Source organism: Eleginops maclovinus, chromosome 10 (assembly GCF_036324505.1).
Source record: "Eleginops maclovinus isolate JMC-PN-2008 ecotype Puerto Natales chromosome 10, JC_Emac_rtc_rv5, whole genome shotgun sequence".
Taxonomy (NCBI): domain Eukaryota; kingdom Metazoa; phylum Chordata; class Actinopteri; order Perciformes; family Eleginopidae; genus Eleginops; species Eleginops maclovinus.
Window position 1 is genome coordinate 20129453 of NC_086358.1, and position 17390 is coordinate 20146842.

A 17390-nucleotide genomic window follows, 5' to 3' on the forward strand; every position below is an offset into this window, starting at 1 on the left:
ACAGACACCAGAATGGCTGCCATACATGTATAGATAAAGATTTAAGAAACATTTGGAGCGGTCTCTGATTTATTTTTTCCGTAGCTTTATAATGATAAAGGGCTTAGGGTTATTTTATTTATTTTTCAATTTTTAATGCATTTATTTAACAGAGACAGTGCACATTAATCATCAGCCAGAGTTAGCCAAGAGGTTACTTTTAATCTGTAGTCTCTGGACCAATTTTGTTAAGCTTAATTTTAAACAAGTTAATAACAATCAATAAAAACATGCAACATACCGTACAGGAAATGATATTAAAAACAAAACAATAAAAGAAAAAGAAACATGGTATAACATCATGATCAACCAAAATATGGTTATTATTTTTCTTCTAATAATAAATTGGTCTATATAACATAAGGAAACAATAGCAGAAATTGCTACAATATAGATTATTTATTGAAGTCAATCCAAATTAAAGTTAAAGCTTAATTTTAACAATAGCTGGAACAAAAAATTAATCTGCAACTTTGATTTGTATTAAGTAGAGTTTAAGTTGCCGCACTGAGTCTAAATATATTTATGTATTTATTTGAACAAGGACTGAGCATACATAACATTCATCTCAGAAAAGAGAAGAGATGCTTTATGCCAGATTTAAGCTAGCAGCTAATTTCCATCTGCAGTCCTTAAGCAGGTACATAACATAAGTCACTAAAATAGTACATAGTTCAGTTCAAATATAATATCACAATACAGTTAAAATTGAAAAAACTCATTATAGTGTAAGTAATGTTGGCATAACTGGTTGCTTAATATTCAGTCTAGTTTGTATCTTTTGAATAAATAAGGCAGAAAATATGTGTGCGTCATCTCACACCCTGTCCAGTTTGTCTCAACTGAAATTACAGTACCTGTTTATGATAAAGTTTTCCCTCAAGGGAATCTCAGAGGCTCCGACGTGATCAGTAACCAAACTGGATTTAAATAGATTCCATTGTTTTTGCACAATCCTCCACAAAACTTTGTTGCAAGTACAATTGAGTAGTTTTAAACCGCCCACAGGTAACAGTGCATTTACCCCGGTAAATTAAAGCCAAAATATATAATCAATGTGTCCTGAGCACTGAACCAATCCGCTTCCAGCAAGAGTCTGCAGAGAGCGGCCTGGAAGAAACCCAACACTAGCAGCAGAAACCCAACTGGCCTGCAGACAGCTTCACACACACACACACACACACACACACACACACACACACACACACACACACACACACACACACACACACACACACACACACACACACACACACACACACACACACACACACACACACACACACACACACACACACACACACACACACACACCTGCTATCAAACACAGGACATTAATGCCATGTGCAGACTGGAGGTCCGACTGACAGCTGATTGGTTGGCTGGCCGGCCAGCTGGGCACACCTCAGAAAGTTATTCCCTCCAGAGGGAGCGGGCAGCTGCCATCAGGAGCCGGCTGTTTGTGCTGCTACCTAACTCTCACTGTAATGAGACAGATTCAGGGCTGCCGATAACACACACACTCACACAAACCGATCTGCATGCTTGTCAGATTTCTTCATCTGCTTAATCAGAACTACTGGAAGAGGTTTTACAGAACAGCAGAAGAAGAAAATGAGACAGAAGCTGGGAGGAATCCCCCCTGGTGAGGCACAGATTGTCACAGCATTTGGAGCTTGTTTAACAACCAAAATGTGTTTAAAAGCTTTAAAAGCACAACTTGTGTTAAACTCGGAGTTCCATTTAACAAGACATAAATATATACTTTTATCAAACACTCCACCTGACATGATGTTCATGTTGCCTCTCTGCACACACACCTGACTTCAAAGCGTGAGAACAAAGGCAGCAGAGAGCCCCACGTTCCCAAATGTGAGAAACGCCACCAAATTCACAGTGCTAATAGATTCCCGGTGCATTTAGCCTAAAAACAAAGCATAGAGGCATCTAATCCTGTTTCATAAGCACTATTCATGAATGTGCGGGAGGCAGCGAGGACTCCACATTTTTTTTTTTTTGCCTCTCCAGCTAAGAGATTAAATTCATTAAAATCTCTTCATGTAATTGAAGCTCATCTACGGCACAGTAAATATTCAATTAATATTGCTTTTTTTCATAACTGTGATTCCTTCAGTCCATCGCGCACGTTACCCCCTCCATTAATTAAAATTTCTCTTTCGAGGTCAATTAAATGTTCTTTAACTATTCATTAGCCACAATACAAGGATGAACAAAAATCTATTAGAGAGGGAGTTCATTTTCCCTGTGCAGTGTTTGTGTGTGTGTGTGTGCGCGCGCGCGCGTGCGTGTGTGTAGCGGGCTGAGCAGAGCTCTTTACCGCTCTCTGTAGCGTTTTTGGCCAAGGCTGACTGGCTGCCAAACAGCCAGAGACAGAGCGGGATGAATCAGCACTGACAAGGTGAAGCCAGCTTGGTGTTCACGGGCTGACAGCTCAGGTGCTCAGAGAGATGGAGACACAACAGATTACATTTAGGCCACTGCAGAGAGAGAGGGGAGGGGAGGGGGGGAGATAAAGCAAGAGAGACAGAAGTACAAAATGGCTTTTGGACTCTTGGAAACTTTTTCCCGGAGATAAAGCAGAAAAAGTTGGAGCTGGGTTTGCGTGGGTGGTTCTGCTCGCTGTCAGTGTGTGGTGCTAATCCTACCAGAATGGGATGAGATGGAGATGGGGGAGGTGAGGTTGGGGTGGGCTAGGGAGCCGTTAGGGAAACAGTCTGCTGATGATATTGGTGAAAATTCCTGTATTTAAAAAAATCTGATTAGCTCCACCTTTAACTGTAAGAATAAAATGATACAGTTTGTACATTGATCCATAATAATTATAATAAAATAATATTATTGTGATATGGAACATGGCGTGGTAGTTTTACAGCACCTTAAGTTTATTTTGTTGTAATACCTTTTAAAGTGGAAGTAGAGGTATGCATGCATATTTAAAGTTCTCTCAACTAAAATGTGTATTTTATTGGTTAAACTATGCTTTACCAACAAATAAAATATCTTAATAGGAGAAAAGAAATAAGGACAAATCAAAATAAATCCTGGATTCAATTCTGCTTCTCAGATTCAGGATGTATAATACCAAGTCATATTCCAATACTTGGAACAAGACAGGAAGTATCCTGTCACTCAGAGTTTTGGCTGACCCGTCCATCCCATCCTCCCTCTGAAAGCATTCCATGACAGCAGCAAACCACCACCCTCCTGCTGCAGTTTGGAGAGGACAATGATTGCTATCACGACTACAGGAAGTCACTTGTAAAGAAAACAGAGTGTAGGTTGTTTTTGCTGTTTGAGAAAACAACAAAATGCTGGAGTAAGTACAATCTCAGCGCGGCATATCTGTTACAGAATCCTCCAGCTTTTTTGTCGAGCAATGACATTGAGAATTGTCCTTTAATGTTTGCCTAAATAACACAGAGCCTTAACCTCCCTCTATTTCCCTTGGATTCACACTAATAGAAATACAAATTGTGCTATTATGAGTGATGTCCCTACACTGGACACACTGCGGGGGGGCTGCTCTCAAAGTGGAGTACTTGAGCGAGCAGCGGGGGAGCCATGGCCTTGATCAATTGCTAATACTAATTCTTATTTCAAGTAGCAATTATACTAACGAGAAAAATCATGAATGACTATTTTAATCACAAGTTTCCAAACTAATTCTATTAGATTCTGAAAATGTACGATGATTTTAAAATGTAATTTTCTAAATGACTTCTTGTAATGGAGAATCTGAAACAACGGTCCCAGGAAAAACCATGGGGCTATTCTGGATGTGTGAGATGAAGCAGTGTAGGGATGTTAAACTGCCTTCTATATGCTCTTTAATTGCACAAGGCTAACCCAGTGCTAACTGCTGCCATGTAAACATGAACTAATCACAACATTAATCTCTCCATGCAACTGAGCACTTTTCAAAGCAGCCCATCTGTGAAGGTTTCCCAATTAGCTGCCATCATATGGCAGAGGATGAGGCTGAAACACGCTGGCCTTGGTACCCTACAGGAAAATAATACACTATATGTGCGGCTAATCTGCTGTTAGGCTGCAGGATTTCATCTGTAAAGTTAAAGTCAAGGTTTTTCTTGAATCAAAACAACCTTTGTGCTCCTCTGAATAGGTGAATTGTTTCGTATTGTGTCTCCAGCCGAGTGTTCGTAAGAAAAATAGCTCATATTGTGTTTCCAACACAAGCAGTCAGGCGCATCGATCAGGGATGCACACCGCTTTAAAGTAGCAGAAACAACAGCAACACAATAGCGGATAGCACCAGAGCTGTAGTGCGACATCTGAGAGAAGCAACACAAAGTGAGTCAACAAACATCAGTGTGTTTCCTTACCTTGCGGCCACCCGTGTTCAGCTTTATGGGCGTGAGGAAGGGGTCAAAGATCATGTGGCCGGTCTTGATGTTAACTGGCGACTGCCTCTTCCCCTGCGAACACAGGTTCCAGGCCGAGTTCACCAGCCCCCAGAACGATGGCACTGCAACACAAAACACAGAAGGGCGTTCAAACCAGGGAGCTTCTGCAGTGAGGGGGATAGAGGAGCATCCCCCCCACGGGTCAGCTACAGTGACGTGTAGGGTCTGACCTTTTACAATGAAGTGTTGCCAGACTCACAGGGGTTAAATGTAATCAGCAGGGTTTAGCTTCTGATAGCCTGTAGACGGTATCGGGGACTGAACCTGCAGATGCTCCTACATTATATTTCTTCAAAGTTCTTATGTTTCCTTTAATTTGAAAAATGGCAATATATTCTAACAGGATTTAAGGTTTGATGTGCTCTCCTTATTACCATCATACTTCTTTTTTTAATAATATTTATTGTTTTCCAACTTCATATTTCAGCCCATTAGCACATGTTCCTATTCATATTGCGACATACCAGGCCTCAAATATGTGCAGGGTTAAAGTTAAAACCTAAATGAAGACATCCAGGTACACATGAACAATACACATTACATTAAAAAGCAGAGGTCAAAACCATTTAGACAAACCTTACCACTTACACCACATTATAAAAAGTTTTAAACTCAAGGAGAAGTGATCACTTCACCAATGACTGACATACAGTATAAAGTGTCTATATAGCCGATTAAGGCATTACTCATACTTCGAATGAGTGATGTAACTGATCCATTATCTTACATATGCAGTATGTACACTGTTTGTGTTTTAAAGATGGTCATTTGGCAAACATAACAAGAGAAGAAAGGAATGAAAGATCCAGAGACTACAGAATAAAGAGATGGAACATAAAATCAAGAAAAAGCACCTGAAATCAGTGGAGGATAGAAAGGTTTTCTGCCAAAATGAAGAAGGGAAGATTGTAGGGACAGTATTTGAGTTCATATTCATATATCACTACCTCGTAGTATATGTCTTTTATAAATATCCATTTACAATTAGCTCAAGCTGACACAGGTTTCAGATGAAGGGGGGGTTCTGGATGGTTTTGCTGCACTACCATGAAATTGCGAGACTGACAAGAGATTTATCTGAGGAAGAATGATCAAGAGCTAAAAGCTAAAATCCTTGCTAAAACATACGATCCTGTTTCCCACAATGCAAAGATTTCATGAGTTTTAAAAAAAAATGTTAAGTTAAATTGTCTCCAAATTTGAGTGCTCTTATGTAGTGTTGTAGTACTCCAGACCGGTCCTGGTCTCGAGACAACGGTCTTGAAGTAGAGATGTCGAGAAATTCAACGATAATTACATTTGGCTACATAAACTGCAAACATTTCTATGGCCACAAATACTCAGGAAAAAACCCTCTGCAGTATGTAAATAAAGTAATGTGACCCCCAGAGACACGGCTGCGACTACGCCCAACTTTTCGGGAAACTTGGAAAGACAACACAAGGAGAGGTAAGTGAGCTATCGCTAGCTATCTCAGTTGTGCTCGGTCTGTTCCAATTTTTTTTAAACCGTACAAAATCTCTTACCTCTCAAAAAAATATATTTGGCAAATATTATTCACTAAAATAATGCATATAAATATATCATATTTAGTACCATAACGTTACATATACCAAAAGGACGTGCTGTAAGGTTATGAGAAAATGTAATGTGTTACATTTGTAAGATTGAGGGAACAAGGCATGTGGTGACAAACTATTTCAAACGTACCTTTTTGTGTCTCATAAACAGTGACATGCGACACAAATCTGTACTGCTGTTAGGTTAGCTTGTAACTTGCTCATGGCTTGTAATGCTTCAAGGTTAGCTTGAATATCATTCATAACGTTAGCTCCTCACCACTTCCTGACTTGGTGACATAGCATGGAGATGTAATAAATTCACCTACAATTATATGAAATGTTGCCATATTAAATAACAAAGCAATGTAACATCAAATTGACTATGGTATCTGCCAAATGTTATTCTTAGTGTATTATGTCATTTTGAATTCACACTAGTCTGGTTCCGGTCCTGACTCGGACACACCCTGCCTTTGTCTTTTCTTGGTCTTGGTACAATCGGTTAAAGTGGTCTTGACTACAACATTACTCTAAAGTAAGCCATAGCTGATCGAACTACATTAAGCTAACCACGTCAGTCCGTTGTTAAACATTCAAATTAGTTACATTAAGCTAACATCCTATTTTTATCAGTTTGTCGATTTTATTGAAACTAATCTGCTGCAATTTGTTCCAAACCCGCTGTGAATAGAGACGGCATTACAGAATAGAAATGGGCTATAAGCAGCTATTAGACACGTTCTATAGGACTGAGGGAAGGAGATGGCCCGAGGACGCCAGCACTGTGGGTGTGATTTTATCTCAGCCAGCCTTTTTCTTATGTAACTCTTGGCCACCGGGACAAAGAATGCAATCCCTTCAACAGGGTGGGACACAAAGGCTTATCGCCCTAAAGCAGATATTGTAGCCAGTCTTTTGCTACAATATCTGCTGGAGCCTAAAGCACAATTCCTTATTTAGCAACACAGTCTTATAGAGAGATGAGTCACTGGAATTATGTTATGCAAATTCCACTGAGATTTTCCAACAAGAGCAGAGATAATTTGAAATTTGAAAAGATGCTAATTCATGATGAATCAACAGGAAGAGGAAACAACGGCATGGAAAAAACGATCTGGAGCCTTAGATTCAGTTTGTCATTGACAGGCTGTACCGAGAAAGTGCTGCTCAGATAAAAGCAAGGCGTCAAGGGAAGCGTTCATCACCCACTCTGCCCTGAACACGGTGTTAGCTTGATACAGTACACATTTCACAGTGTTTCCTGAAATGACTAAATGTATTCAGAAAGCATTTGGTTAAAGTCATCCCCCGAACAAGAGGTAATGAGCTGCTATTTTAAAGCTGCACTACTAAATATATATACATCAACCTGAGGTACAATGACTATGTGTATTGTGAAAGTTGTCACTACTGATAAAAATACAACAAAAATGCAATTATGCTAAGTTCTACATAATAGTTTAAGCTGCATTCACATGGTATGCAATTTGCTATTGCACAGCCTTTTAGTCAGAACAGATAGTGACGTTTATTTCAATGGTTTCTTCCCCTGCTAGCCTACGGTGCTACACACAGCTGTCATCCGATTGGTTGGGCATTGAAAGGCAGTGGTGTTAAGTAACTAAGTAGATTTACTCAAGTACTGTACTTAGGTAACATTTTGAGGTACTTGTACTTTCCTCTTCGTGCAACTTTGTACTTTAACTCCACTACATTTACGTAGTACCTTTAGTTACTTTGTAGATATACTGTAGATTAATGATACACAATTGGATCAACACTTAAAAAATACTTTAGATACACCTGAATTTCCCAGCAGTAAATAAAATCATTAAAACTAGCAATCTGCACAATGAGTACTTTTACTTCTGGTACTTTAAGTAGATTTTGATGCTAATACTTTTCTACTTGAGTAACATTTTGATTGCAGGACTTTTACTGTAACAGAGTATTCCTACACTCTGGTACTTCTACTTTTACTCAAGTACAAGTTTAGAGTACTACCTCCACCTTGACCTTGAAATTTTAGCGGTCATCAAAGAAAAAGTTGAAATAATTTGTACTCTAAAGGCAGTGAGCTCGGCACCAATTTCATGCGATACCCAACGCCAAGGGTAGCGTTTCCCGCCGAGTCGGGCGACACTGTTCTCTCCATAGTAACACAACGTCAGCGTCAGTGCAGAGCCGTTTCACCGCTTGCTTTAGTCTCACGGCTCACAATACACAACTTTACTGCAAGAGCTGGGGAACATGGTGGATCATTTAGCAGCTTCAAAGACAGATACTTCTATCAGGAGTCATTGTGGACCGAAGACAGAGCTCAAACTAACACAATATACATTTACATTTGAAAGCTAATGTTTCTCTGTGTCTGCTCTATGTGTACATTCACGACTGTTTGCTAACATATTATCTATAATAATACTAAAGGGAATTTAGTACTTTTCAGTTTATTTCTTCTTCCAAAGTTTCTAAAAGACAATCAATTACAATACAATTAAAGCATTTTGCTTGCATATTCTAATTGTAAATATGAATTGGTTACGTTGTGATAACACTGTATTCTCTCAAGATCAAGAGCCAGAAAAGTCAAAAATCATCCATTGAGCAAATATAGGTCTATAATATATTCCAGGACTGAAATACTGAGAGGTTGTTCATGGTTGCTTCAGGGCCCTCGACATACGATAATTCAAACGGTGATGGATGTTTGTAATGGACAGATTGGGAAATCATTTTACAGGAAGCCTTTATTTTCTTCTCAGAATAACCCCCAGCTAACCCGGGGTTTATTAACATCCATCTGATTGTCTGAGTGACTTGGTGAATAAAATGTGAATACAGGACACTATCAAAAGAGTTTTTTAAGCTTAATGATTACTTTCCCAAACTCACATATATCAGATTAATTACTGTGCAAACTAATGGTATTTTAAGGCCACTGCAACTAGTTTCGAAGTCACATTGAAATAATCATAAAGACTTAATCCATCAGTGACTTAAAAATGACAAAAAGGCCAAGAACACCTACGCAGAGGTATTCAGATCATTTACTTGAGTAACAGTATTAATAATACACTGTAAAATACTCCATCACAAGTCAAAGTCAATTTTATTGTCAATCTTTCAATTTGTGTGTACAGACAGAGAGATTGAAATACTGTTTTCCATAATCCCGAGGAATAAAAAACACAACAGTCAATATATACAAAATAACAGTCACTTCAAAACGGGTGTGGATGAATATATTACAGTAAAAAATATACATTAGTGCAAAAGATTGTCGATAGCAGTGTAGAAAGTGCATGGTGCTGGATGTGTTAAAGTAGTGCATTGAGAATAGAATTTAAGTAAAAGTATAATCAGGAAATGTACTGGGAGTAAAACTACTCTAACATATTAAAAATAAATGAAAAATATTTAAATTGAGAAGCAGTAAGTGTTCATATTTGAGAAGCTGGAACTATAAAATATTCTACATTCAAAATAAATACAGAAATGTACGTTACAATGAGCGAAATTGCTGCCAATTATTTTTTGTGTCAACCCACCATTGTTTTAGACACCAATGGATCATTTTATCTACATCCAAACAACATATTTTAAATGTTCTTCATCATTTTTGTGCTTGAAAATCTTAATCTATAAAGTAACTTAAGTTGTTGAATAAATGTAAAATAAAAGTACAATATTTCCCTTTGAATTCAAGTAAATGTACAGTCCTAGGTACTTTCCACCTTTGGACACAAGTGAAGACATTCAGTAAACCTCAGCTAACTGCAAAGAAAGCTCTGTGAGCTGCTGTACTGTAGGTAGGAGATCAGCTTTGTCTGTCCAGCAGCAGCGGGGACATCGGACTGGATGAGTGTCACTTAAAAGACACGTCTCCACTTTTTCCGTTAGCTTGATGAACTTTGGCAGACTGGCATCTTGAGCTTGGGTGTTCATGAAAGCCCGGAGCACTGGAGTGTTTATGTCTGACCGAAATGCAGGAGGAGTCTCTGGTGGCTTTCTGTAATAACATCAGTGTCAGCCACAGCTAAAGCTACTTCATAGTGGAAAAGGGCCAAATTTGTTAAGTGAGCTCATGGTTGAGCTGCAAGAGTAGGAACAGCTCCTGATCAATCTGATCGAATGGTCACCTGCATTACAGATGGAATGCATTCGACTGAAAGCTTGGCTATCCCCTGAAATGTCATTTATCTTAATTTGCCTGTATCGTCCCCCTTCATCAAGCAGTGCTTTTTATGATCAACTACATCAAATGTTGAAACAATGTGAAGACAGAGAAGAACTCATTTTAATGGGTGATTTTAATATAAACTGGGAAAACAACTCAGACCGGAAAAAACTTAAAGACATAACAGATCAATTCAATCTCCCAGTTGGTTCTTGGACCCACCCGCATCACTCGGTCCTCTCAGACACCAATTGACTTAATGTTCACAAACAAACCCGAAGGGATAACAAAATCATATAATCTTTTAACAGGTTTATCTGACCATAATATTACACTACTGGGAAAGAAACTCACCAAAAAACATTTTGAAAATACAATCACTGTGAAGCAGGATCACCTGAGAATTCCAAAACAGGATAGGGACATGTTTAAATCTGCTCTAAAAGATATCAACTGGACTGATTTTTTGTCCATTGAGGACATAGAAAATAGCTCCAACCTTTTCTTAACCACTGTTAATAATATAATATCCTCCTATAGTAGAAGAATGCCACACAGACCAAGACAAAAAAATACTCTACCCTGGCTAAATGAGGTTTTCTGGAAACAAATGAAAGACCGACATTCCTCACTAAAGACTGCTCTTAAGTCGGGTCTTAGAAGTGACTGGTATAGCTATACATCTTTCCAAAATAGAGTAGTAAGAAACATAAGGAAAGCCAAAGCTGATTTCTATATAAAAGTAATTGATGATACAAAGGGAAATGGGGAATGAATCTGGTAGAATCTCAATAAATTCATTGGAAAAGACACTCAACATTGCGTAAAGGCACTTGAACTCAAACTGAATGGAATCGTAACCAGAGAAGATGACAGTATAGCTAGCACTTTTAATCATTTTTTTATCCAATCAGTTGAGGAATTGGCACATAATTTTACCATTAGTAATATAGTGAGCATTCCTATTGATAATGATAAACCAATTTTTAGAATTGCGGAAATCAATGCACTAGAGGTGGAGAACACCATAAACTCCTTAAGAAATTCAAAAGCTAAAGATGCCTATGGCCTTGATTCAACATTTTTTAAAACTCATATACAGCCGTTAATTCAGCCTATCACCCACTTAATTAACTTATCAATAAAACAAGGCATTTCCCCAGTTCCTGGAAGACAGCTGTGGTAACCCCCATCTTCAAGCCTGGAGATCGAACACTGGTGGAGAACTACAGACCCATTAGTATCCTACCTGTGATCTCCAAGGTAGCCGAGAAATGGATGGCGAAGCAGCTGACCCCTCATCTTAACAAAGGCCAAACACCACTGCACCCAATGCAGTTTGGCTTTCGAAACAACCACTCCACAGAAACAGCCAACTGCTTTCTCATTGAGAATATAGAAATGAAACTAGATAAAGGGGGCATTGTGGGTGCAGTTTTTTTAGACTTAAAGAAGGCCTTTGACACTGTCAATCATGAAGTTCTTTTGTCAAAACTTTCTTACTTTAATTTCTCTGAGGATGCCATCAAGTGGATGAAATCATATTTAACTGACAGAAAGCAAAGTGCATGCATAAATAACACTCGGTCTACATACCTATGCTGTAAAATAGGTGTCCCTCAAGGATCTATACTGGGCCCTCTTTTGTTCAGTCTATACATCAATGACCTGCCCACAGTCTATACATCAGTGCAAAGCATGCAGATGACACTGCCCTCTATGTGCATGCTAAAAATAAACAACAAGCCGCACACCAACTGACTGAAGCCATGGGCCATGTATCCAACTGGCTAACCAATTCATGCTTACACCTGAACATAAGCAAAACGGTTTGTATGTTTTTTTCAAAACAATCTACTGTGTCTCATAACCCTGCTGTCCTTAAACAAGAGAAGGTCAGAGTGGTGCCTGACTTTAAATATTTAGGAATCATCCTAGACTCACAACTCTCATTTCAAAAGCATGCAAAAAAGGCGGCCAATACTGTCAAATTTAACCTTGCAAATTTTAGGCACATAAGACCATAACTGCCAATGAAGGCTGCAAAGCTCTTCTTGCATGCAATGCTCTCACTTTTCTCACTGCTTAACTAGCTGCTCGCAAGCCAATAAAACAACTGTGCAACCAATTGAATCTCTCTATAAGCAAGCACCAAAAACACTGGACCGTGAGGCAAATAGTTATCACCATTGTCTTACAGTGAAAAAGCATAACTTGTTTAACTTTGAAAACGTTATACAATCTCTGATGCCTGTCTCATCTTTAAGGTACTTCATGGGCTTGCTCCACCCCCACTGCACCAATTCATAAAAGAGAAAGATAGTGTCAATAGAGTAACCAGATCAACTGCCAGAGGGGACTGCGTAGGGCAGTACAGACAAAAGCAAGTTTGGACACACATTAAGGGAGTGTAACAGCCTTACAACTTTCAAAAGCAAACTCAAATTTTGGATTAGGGAACATCATATCTGTAACCACATACCAAATGCTTAAAGCCATGTAATGTTCTTCTCTTTTCCCTCCTTTCTTTATTCATACTGTAACCTACTGTGTGCTGTCATTTTTATGTGGCGGGTGTAGTGAGAGGCGTGCATTGTCTGTGTCTGTTTGAGGGTGTGTTTATGTCTTTTTAATTATGGTTTTATTTGTTATCAGTTTATGTATTTTTATATCTTAGGGTGCCTTTTAAGATCTGGCTAGGGACAACAGATGGAAATTAGCATAGCAGCGAACTCTGGTTTATTTACAGCAACTTGTCTGTTAATCAATGAGCACTGTCCCTACCAACTAAATAAATAAATACAAATACTGTCCACAAAAAGAAGGATTGAAACCTTACTTGTTATCTTTCCATGATACTGGGAAAAGTGGAATATCATAGTAAATTTAGACATGTATTTATAGAAATGTATGTATATACATTCTCAAGCTTAAAAAAACAATTTATATTGTGAGATATTGGTTCCTACATTTAGATTTCTCTAAAGATTTGCCGTAACATTTTGCAGTGCCACTGATCTAGTGCTTTTATATGGTATAGATTTGATAGTATCTAAAGAACAGCATGTGGGACTCAAACTGTGCTAATACAGTACATCTTCGGTCCTCTAAAAACATACTGACAGTCCATATATCATTTCCAAACCACAGCAGCAGAACTGTGCCATTTCCAACTCTAAGTTACATTTTTCAAAAAGACCAATTTACATTTATGTACCAATTGATCAAGTCAGATTCAAACTAAAAGAGAGTAGTCAAACTGAAAATAAATATACCTGGAATGGAACAAATAAGGAAATAATATATCAAAGTAATGCTGTGAAAATAAAACAAATTGTCAAAGGTAATAAACTAGAATATTCCAAGCAGTAGGAAAAAAGAAATACAATCCATAAATAGTGCTTTAATTTACTAAATGGACAATTTCAATGATCCCAAATTTAACCCAAATAAAGGCTCCTTTAATAGTAGATATAGACTTATTGACCATAAACTCGACAGTGAAGCTGGTCTCCATAAGAGAGAACGGCTAGAAGGAAGGAGAATAGCAGCGCTGCAGGAGGATACTGAGAGAGAGAGAGATGGTGATGCAGAATCCTTCATGAAAATGACAGGAAAGCCTTGTGCAGAATTGGAATTGGTGTGTAAGTGAATCGATCCATTAAACCCGGACCCCTTGTCGTAAATGTATTTATTAGCAATTGATAGATTCCTGGTGGAGCTTAAGCGGCACTGGGACATCAGTCATTACTGACGGAGGCAGTCTGTCAATAATTTCCACCCCGCCTCCCTTATTGGAAAGCTGTAACCGAGGACAGGGATATATGGTGTGGCTTTTTACGGATGTCGGATGAGTAGATGTGTAATGTGGAAGTCGAAAGGGCAACAGAGTGGGGGGGGGGGGGCTTCTGTTCCATAGCTCTTCATCATACACTCTTATTAAAGGGCCTAGGAGTTCACATAGTGGAGTATGGTTTGGGTTTATTTAGCAAAAAAGCAGAGGAGTAGTATACTTTGCTCCCAATCCCTCCTGCCTCACAGAATTCTGTGTCTGTTGGTGTCCACCCCCACCCCCCCCAACACACACAAACACACAGTATGTAGTGTATTTTATGTCAATCTACTTTAAAGAGTCCTCTCCTGCTGATGTTCAGGTGTATATCAGTATGTAGCATCTCTACTTTAAAGAGTCCTCTCCTGCTGATGTTCAGGTGTAAATCAGTATGTAGTGTCTCTACTTTAAAGAGTCCTCTCCTGCTGATGTTCAGGTGTATATCAGTATGTAGTGTCTCTACTTTAAAGAGTCCTCTCCTGCTGATGTTCAGGTGTATATCAGTATGTAGTGTCTCTACTTTAAAGAGTCCTCTCCTGCTGATGTTCAGGTGTATATCAGTATGTAGTGTCTCTACTTTAAAGAGTCCTCTCTTGCTGATGTTCAGGTGTATATCAGTATGTAGTGTCTCTACTTTAAAGAGTCCTCTCCTGCTGATGTTCAGGTGTATATCAGTATGTAGTGTCTCTACTTTAAAGAGTCCTCTCCTGCTGATGTTCAGGTGTATATCAGTATGTAGCATCTCTACTTTAAAGAGTCCTCTCTTGCTGATGTTCAGGTGTATATCAGTATGTAGTATCTCTACTTTAAAGAGTCCTATCCTGCTGATGTTCAGGTGTATATCAGTATGTAGTGTCTCTACTTTAAAGAGTCCTCTGCTGCTGATGTTCAGGTGTATATCAGTATGTCTCTACTTTAAAGAGTCCTCTCCTGCTGATGTTCAGGTATATATCAGTATGTCTCTACTTTAAAGAGTCCTCTCCTGCTGATGTTCAGGTGTATATCAGTATGTAGTATCTCTACTTTAAAGAGTCCTATCCTGCTGATGTTCAGGTGTATATCAGTATGTAGTGTCTCTACTTTAAAGAGTCCTCTGCTGCTGATGTTCAGGTGTATATCAGTATGTCTCTACTTTAAAGAGTCCTCTCCTGCTGATGTTCAGGTATATATCAGTATGTCTCTACTTTAAAGAGTCCTCTCCTGCTGATGTTCAGGTATATATCAGTATGTCTCTACTTTAAAGAGTCCTCTCCTGCTGATGTTCAGGTGTATATCAGTATGTAGTGTCTCTACTTTAAAGAGTCCTCTCCTGCTGATGTTCAGGTGTATATCAGTATGTAGTGTCTCTACTTTAAAGAGTCCTCTCCTGCTGATGTTCAGGTGTATATCAGTATGTAGTGTCTCTACTTTAAAGAGTCCTCTCCTGCTGATGTTCAGGTGTATATCAGTATGTAGTGTCTCTACTTTAAAGAGTCCTCTCTTGCTGATGTTCAGGTGTATATCAGTATGTAGTGTCTCTACTTTAAAGAGTCCTCTCCTGCTGATGTTCAGGTGTATATCAGTATGTAGTGTCTCTACTTTAAAGAGTCCTCTCCTGCTGATGTTCAGGTGTATATCAGTATGTAGCATCTCTACTTTAAAGAGTCCTCTCCTGCTGATGTTCAGGTGTATATCAGTATGTAGTGTCTCTACTTTAAAGAGTCCTCTGCTGCTGATGTTCAGGTGTATATCAGTATGTCTCTACTTTAAAGAGTCCTCTCCTGCTGATGTTCAGGTATATATCAGTATGTCTCTACTTTAAAGAGTCCTCTCCTGCTGATGTTCAGGTGTATATCAGTATGTAGCATCTCTACTTTAAAGAGTCCTCTCCTGCTGATGTTCAGGTATATATCAGTATGTAGCATATCTACTTTAAAGAGTCCTCTCCTGCTGATGTTCAGGTGTATATCAGTATGTAGTGTCTCTACTTTAAAGAGTCCTCTGCTGCTGATGTTCAGGTGTATATCAGTATGTAGTGTCTCTACTTTAAAGAGTCCTCTCTTGCTGATGTTCAGGTGTATATCAGTATGTAGTGTCTCTACTTTAAAGAGTCCTCTCCTGCTGATGTTCAGGTGTATATCAGTATGTAGAGTCTCTACTTTAAAGAGTCCTCTCCTGCTGATGTTCAGGTGTATATCAGTATGTAGTGTCTCTACTTTAAAGAGTCCTCTCCTGCTGATGTTCAGGTGTATATCAGTATGTAGCATCTCTACTTTAAAGAGTCCTCTCCTGCTGATGTTCAGGTGTATATCAGTATGTAGTGTCTCTACTTTAAAGAGTCCTCTCCTGCTGATGTTCAGGTGTATATCAGTATGTAGTGTCTCTACTTTAAAGAGTCCTCTCCTGCTGATGTTCAGGTGTATATCAGTATGTCTCTACTTTAAAGAGTCCTCTCCTGCTGATGTTCAGGTGTATATCAGTATGTAGTGTCTCTACTTTAAAGAGTCCTCTCCTGCTGATGTTCAGGTGTATATCAGTATGTAGTGTCTCTACTTTAAAGAGTCCTCTCTTGCTGATGTTCAGGTGTATATCAGTATGTAGTGTCTCTACTTTAAAGAGTCCTCTCCTGCTGATGTTCAGGTGTATATCAGTATGTAGTGTCTCTACTTTAAAGAGTCCTCTCCTGCTGATGTTCAGGTGTATATCAGTATGTAGCATCTCTACTTTAAAGAGTCCTCTCCTGCTGATGTTCAGGTGTATATCAGTATGTAGTGTCTCTACTTTAAAGAGTCCTCTGCTGCTGATGTTCAGGTGTATATCAGTATGTCTCTACTTTAAAGAGTCCTCTCCTGCTGATGTTCAGGTATATATCAGTATGTCTCTACTTTAAAGAGTCCTCTCCTGCTGATGTTCAGGTGTATATCAGTATGTCTCTACTTTAAAGAGTCCTCTCCTGCTGATGTTCAGGTATATATCAGTATGTAGCATATCTACTTTAAAGAGTCCTCTCCTGCTGATGTTCAGGTGTATATCAGTATGTAGTGTCTCTACTTTAAAGAGTCCTCTGCTGCTGATGTTCAGGTGTATATCAGTATGTAGTGTCTCTACTTTAAAGAGTCCTCTCTTGCTGATGTTCAGGTGTATATCAGTATGTAGTGTCTCTACTTTAAAGAGTCCTCTCCTGCTGATGTTCAGGTGTATATCAGTATGTAGAGTCTCTACTTTAAAGAGTCCTCTCCTGCTGATGTTCAGGTGTATATCAGTATGTAGTGTCTCTACTTTAAAGAGTCCTCTCCTGCTGATGTTCAGGTGTATATCAGTATGTAGCATCTCTACTTTAAAGAGTCCTCTCC

General features: G+C 38.8%; 1 protein-coding gene across 2 annotated transcripts in view; it reads right to left on the minus strand.

Moving 5' to 3' along the window:
* LOC134870920 (carbonic anhydrase-related protein 10) overlaps positions 1–17390 on the minus strand; it is a 316734-nt gene that overhangs the window by 156683 nt on the left and 142661 nt on the right. For both annotated transcript variants that reach the window (XM_063893449.1, XM_063893448.1), the window contains exon 4: positions 4404–4546. In XM_063893449.1, the coding sequence (XP_063749519.1) occupies positions 4404–4546 (143 nt within the window). The remainder of the gene's footprint in view (positions 1–4403; positions 4547–17390) is intronic.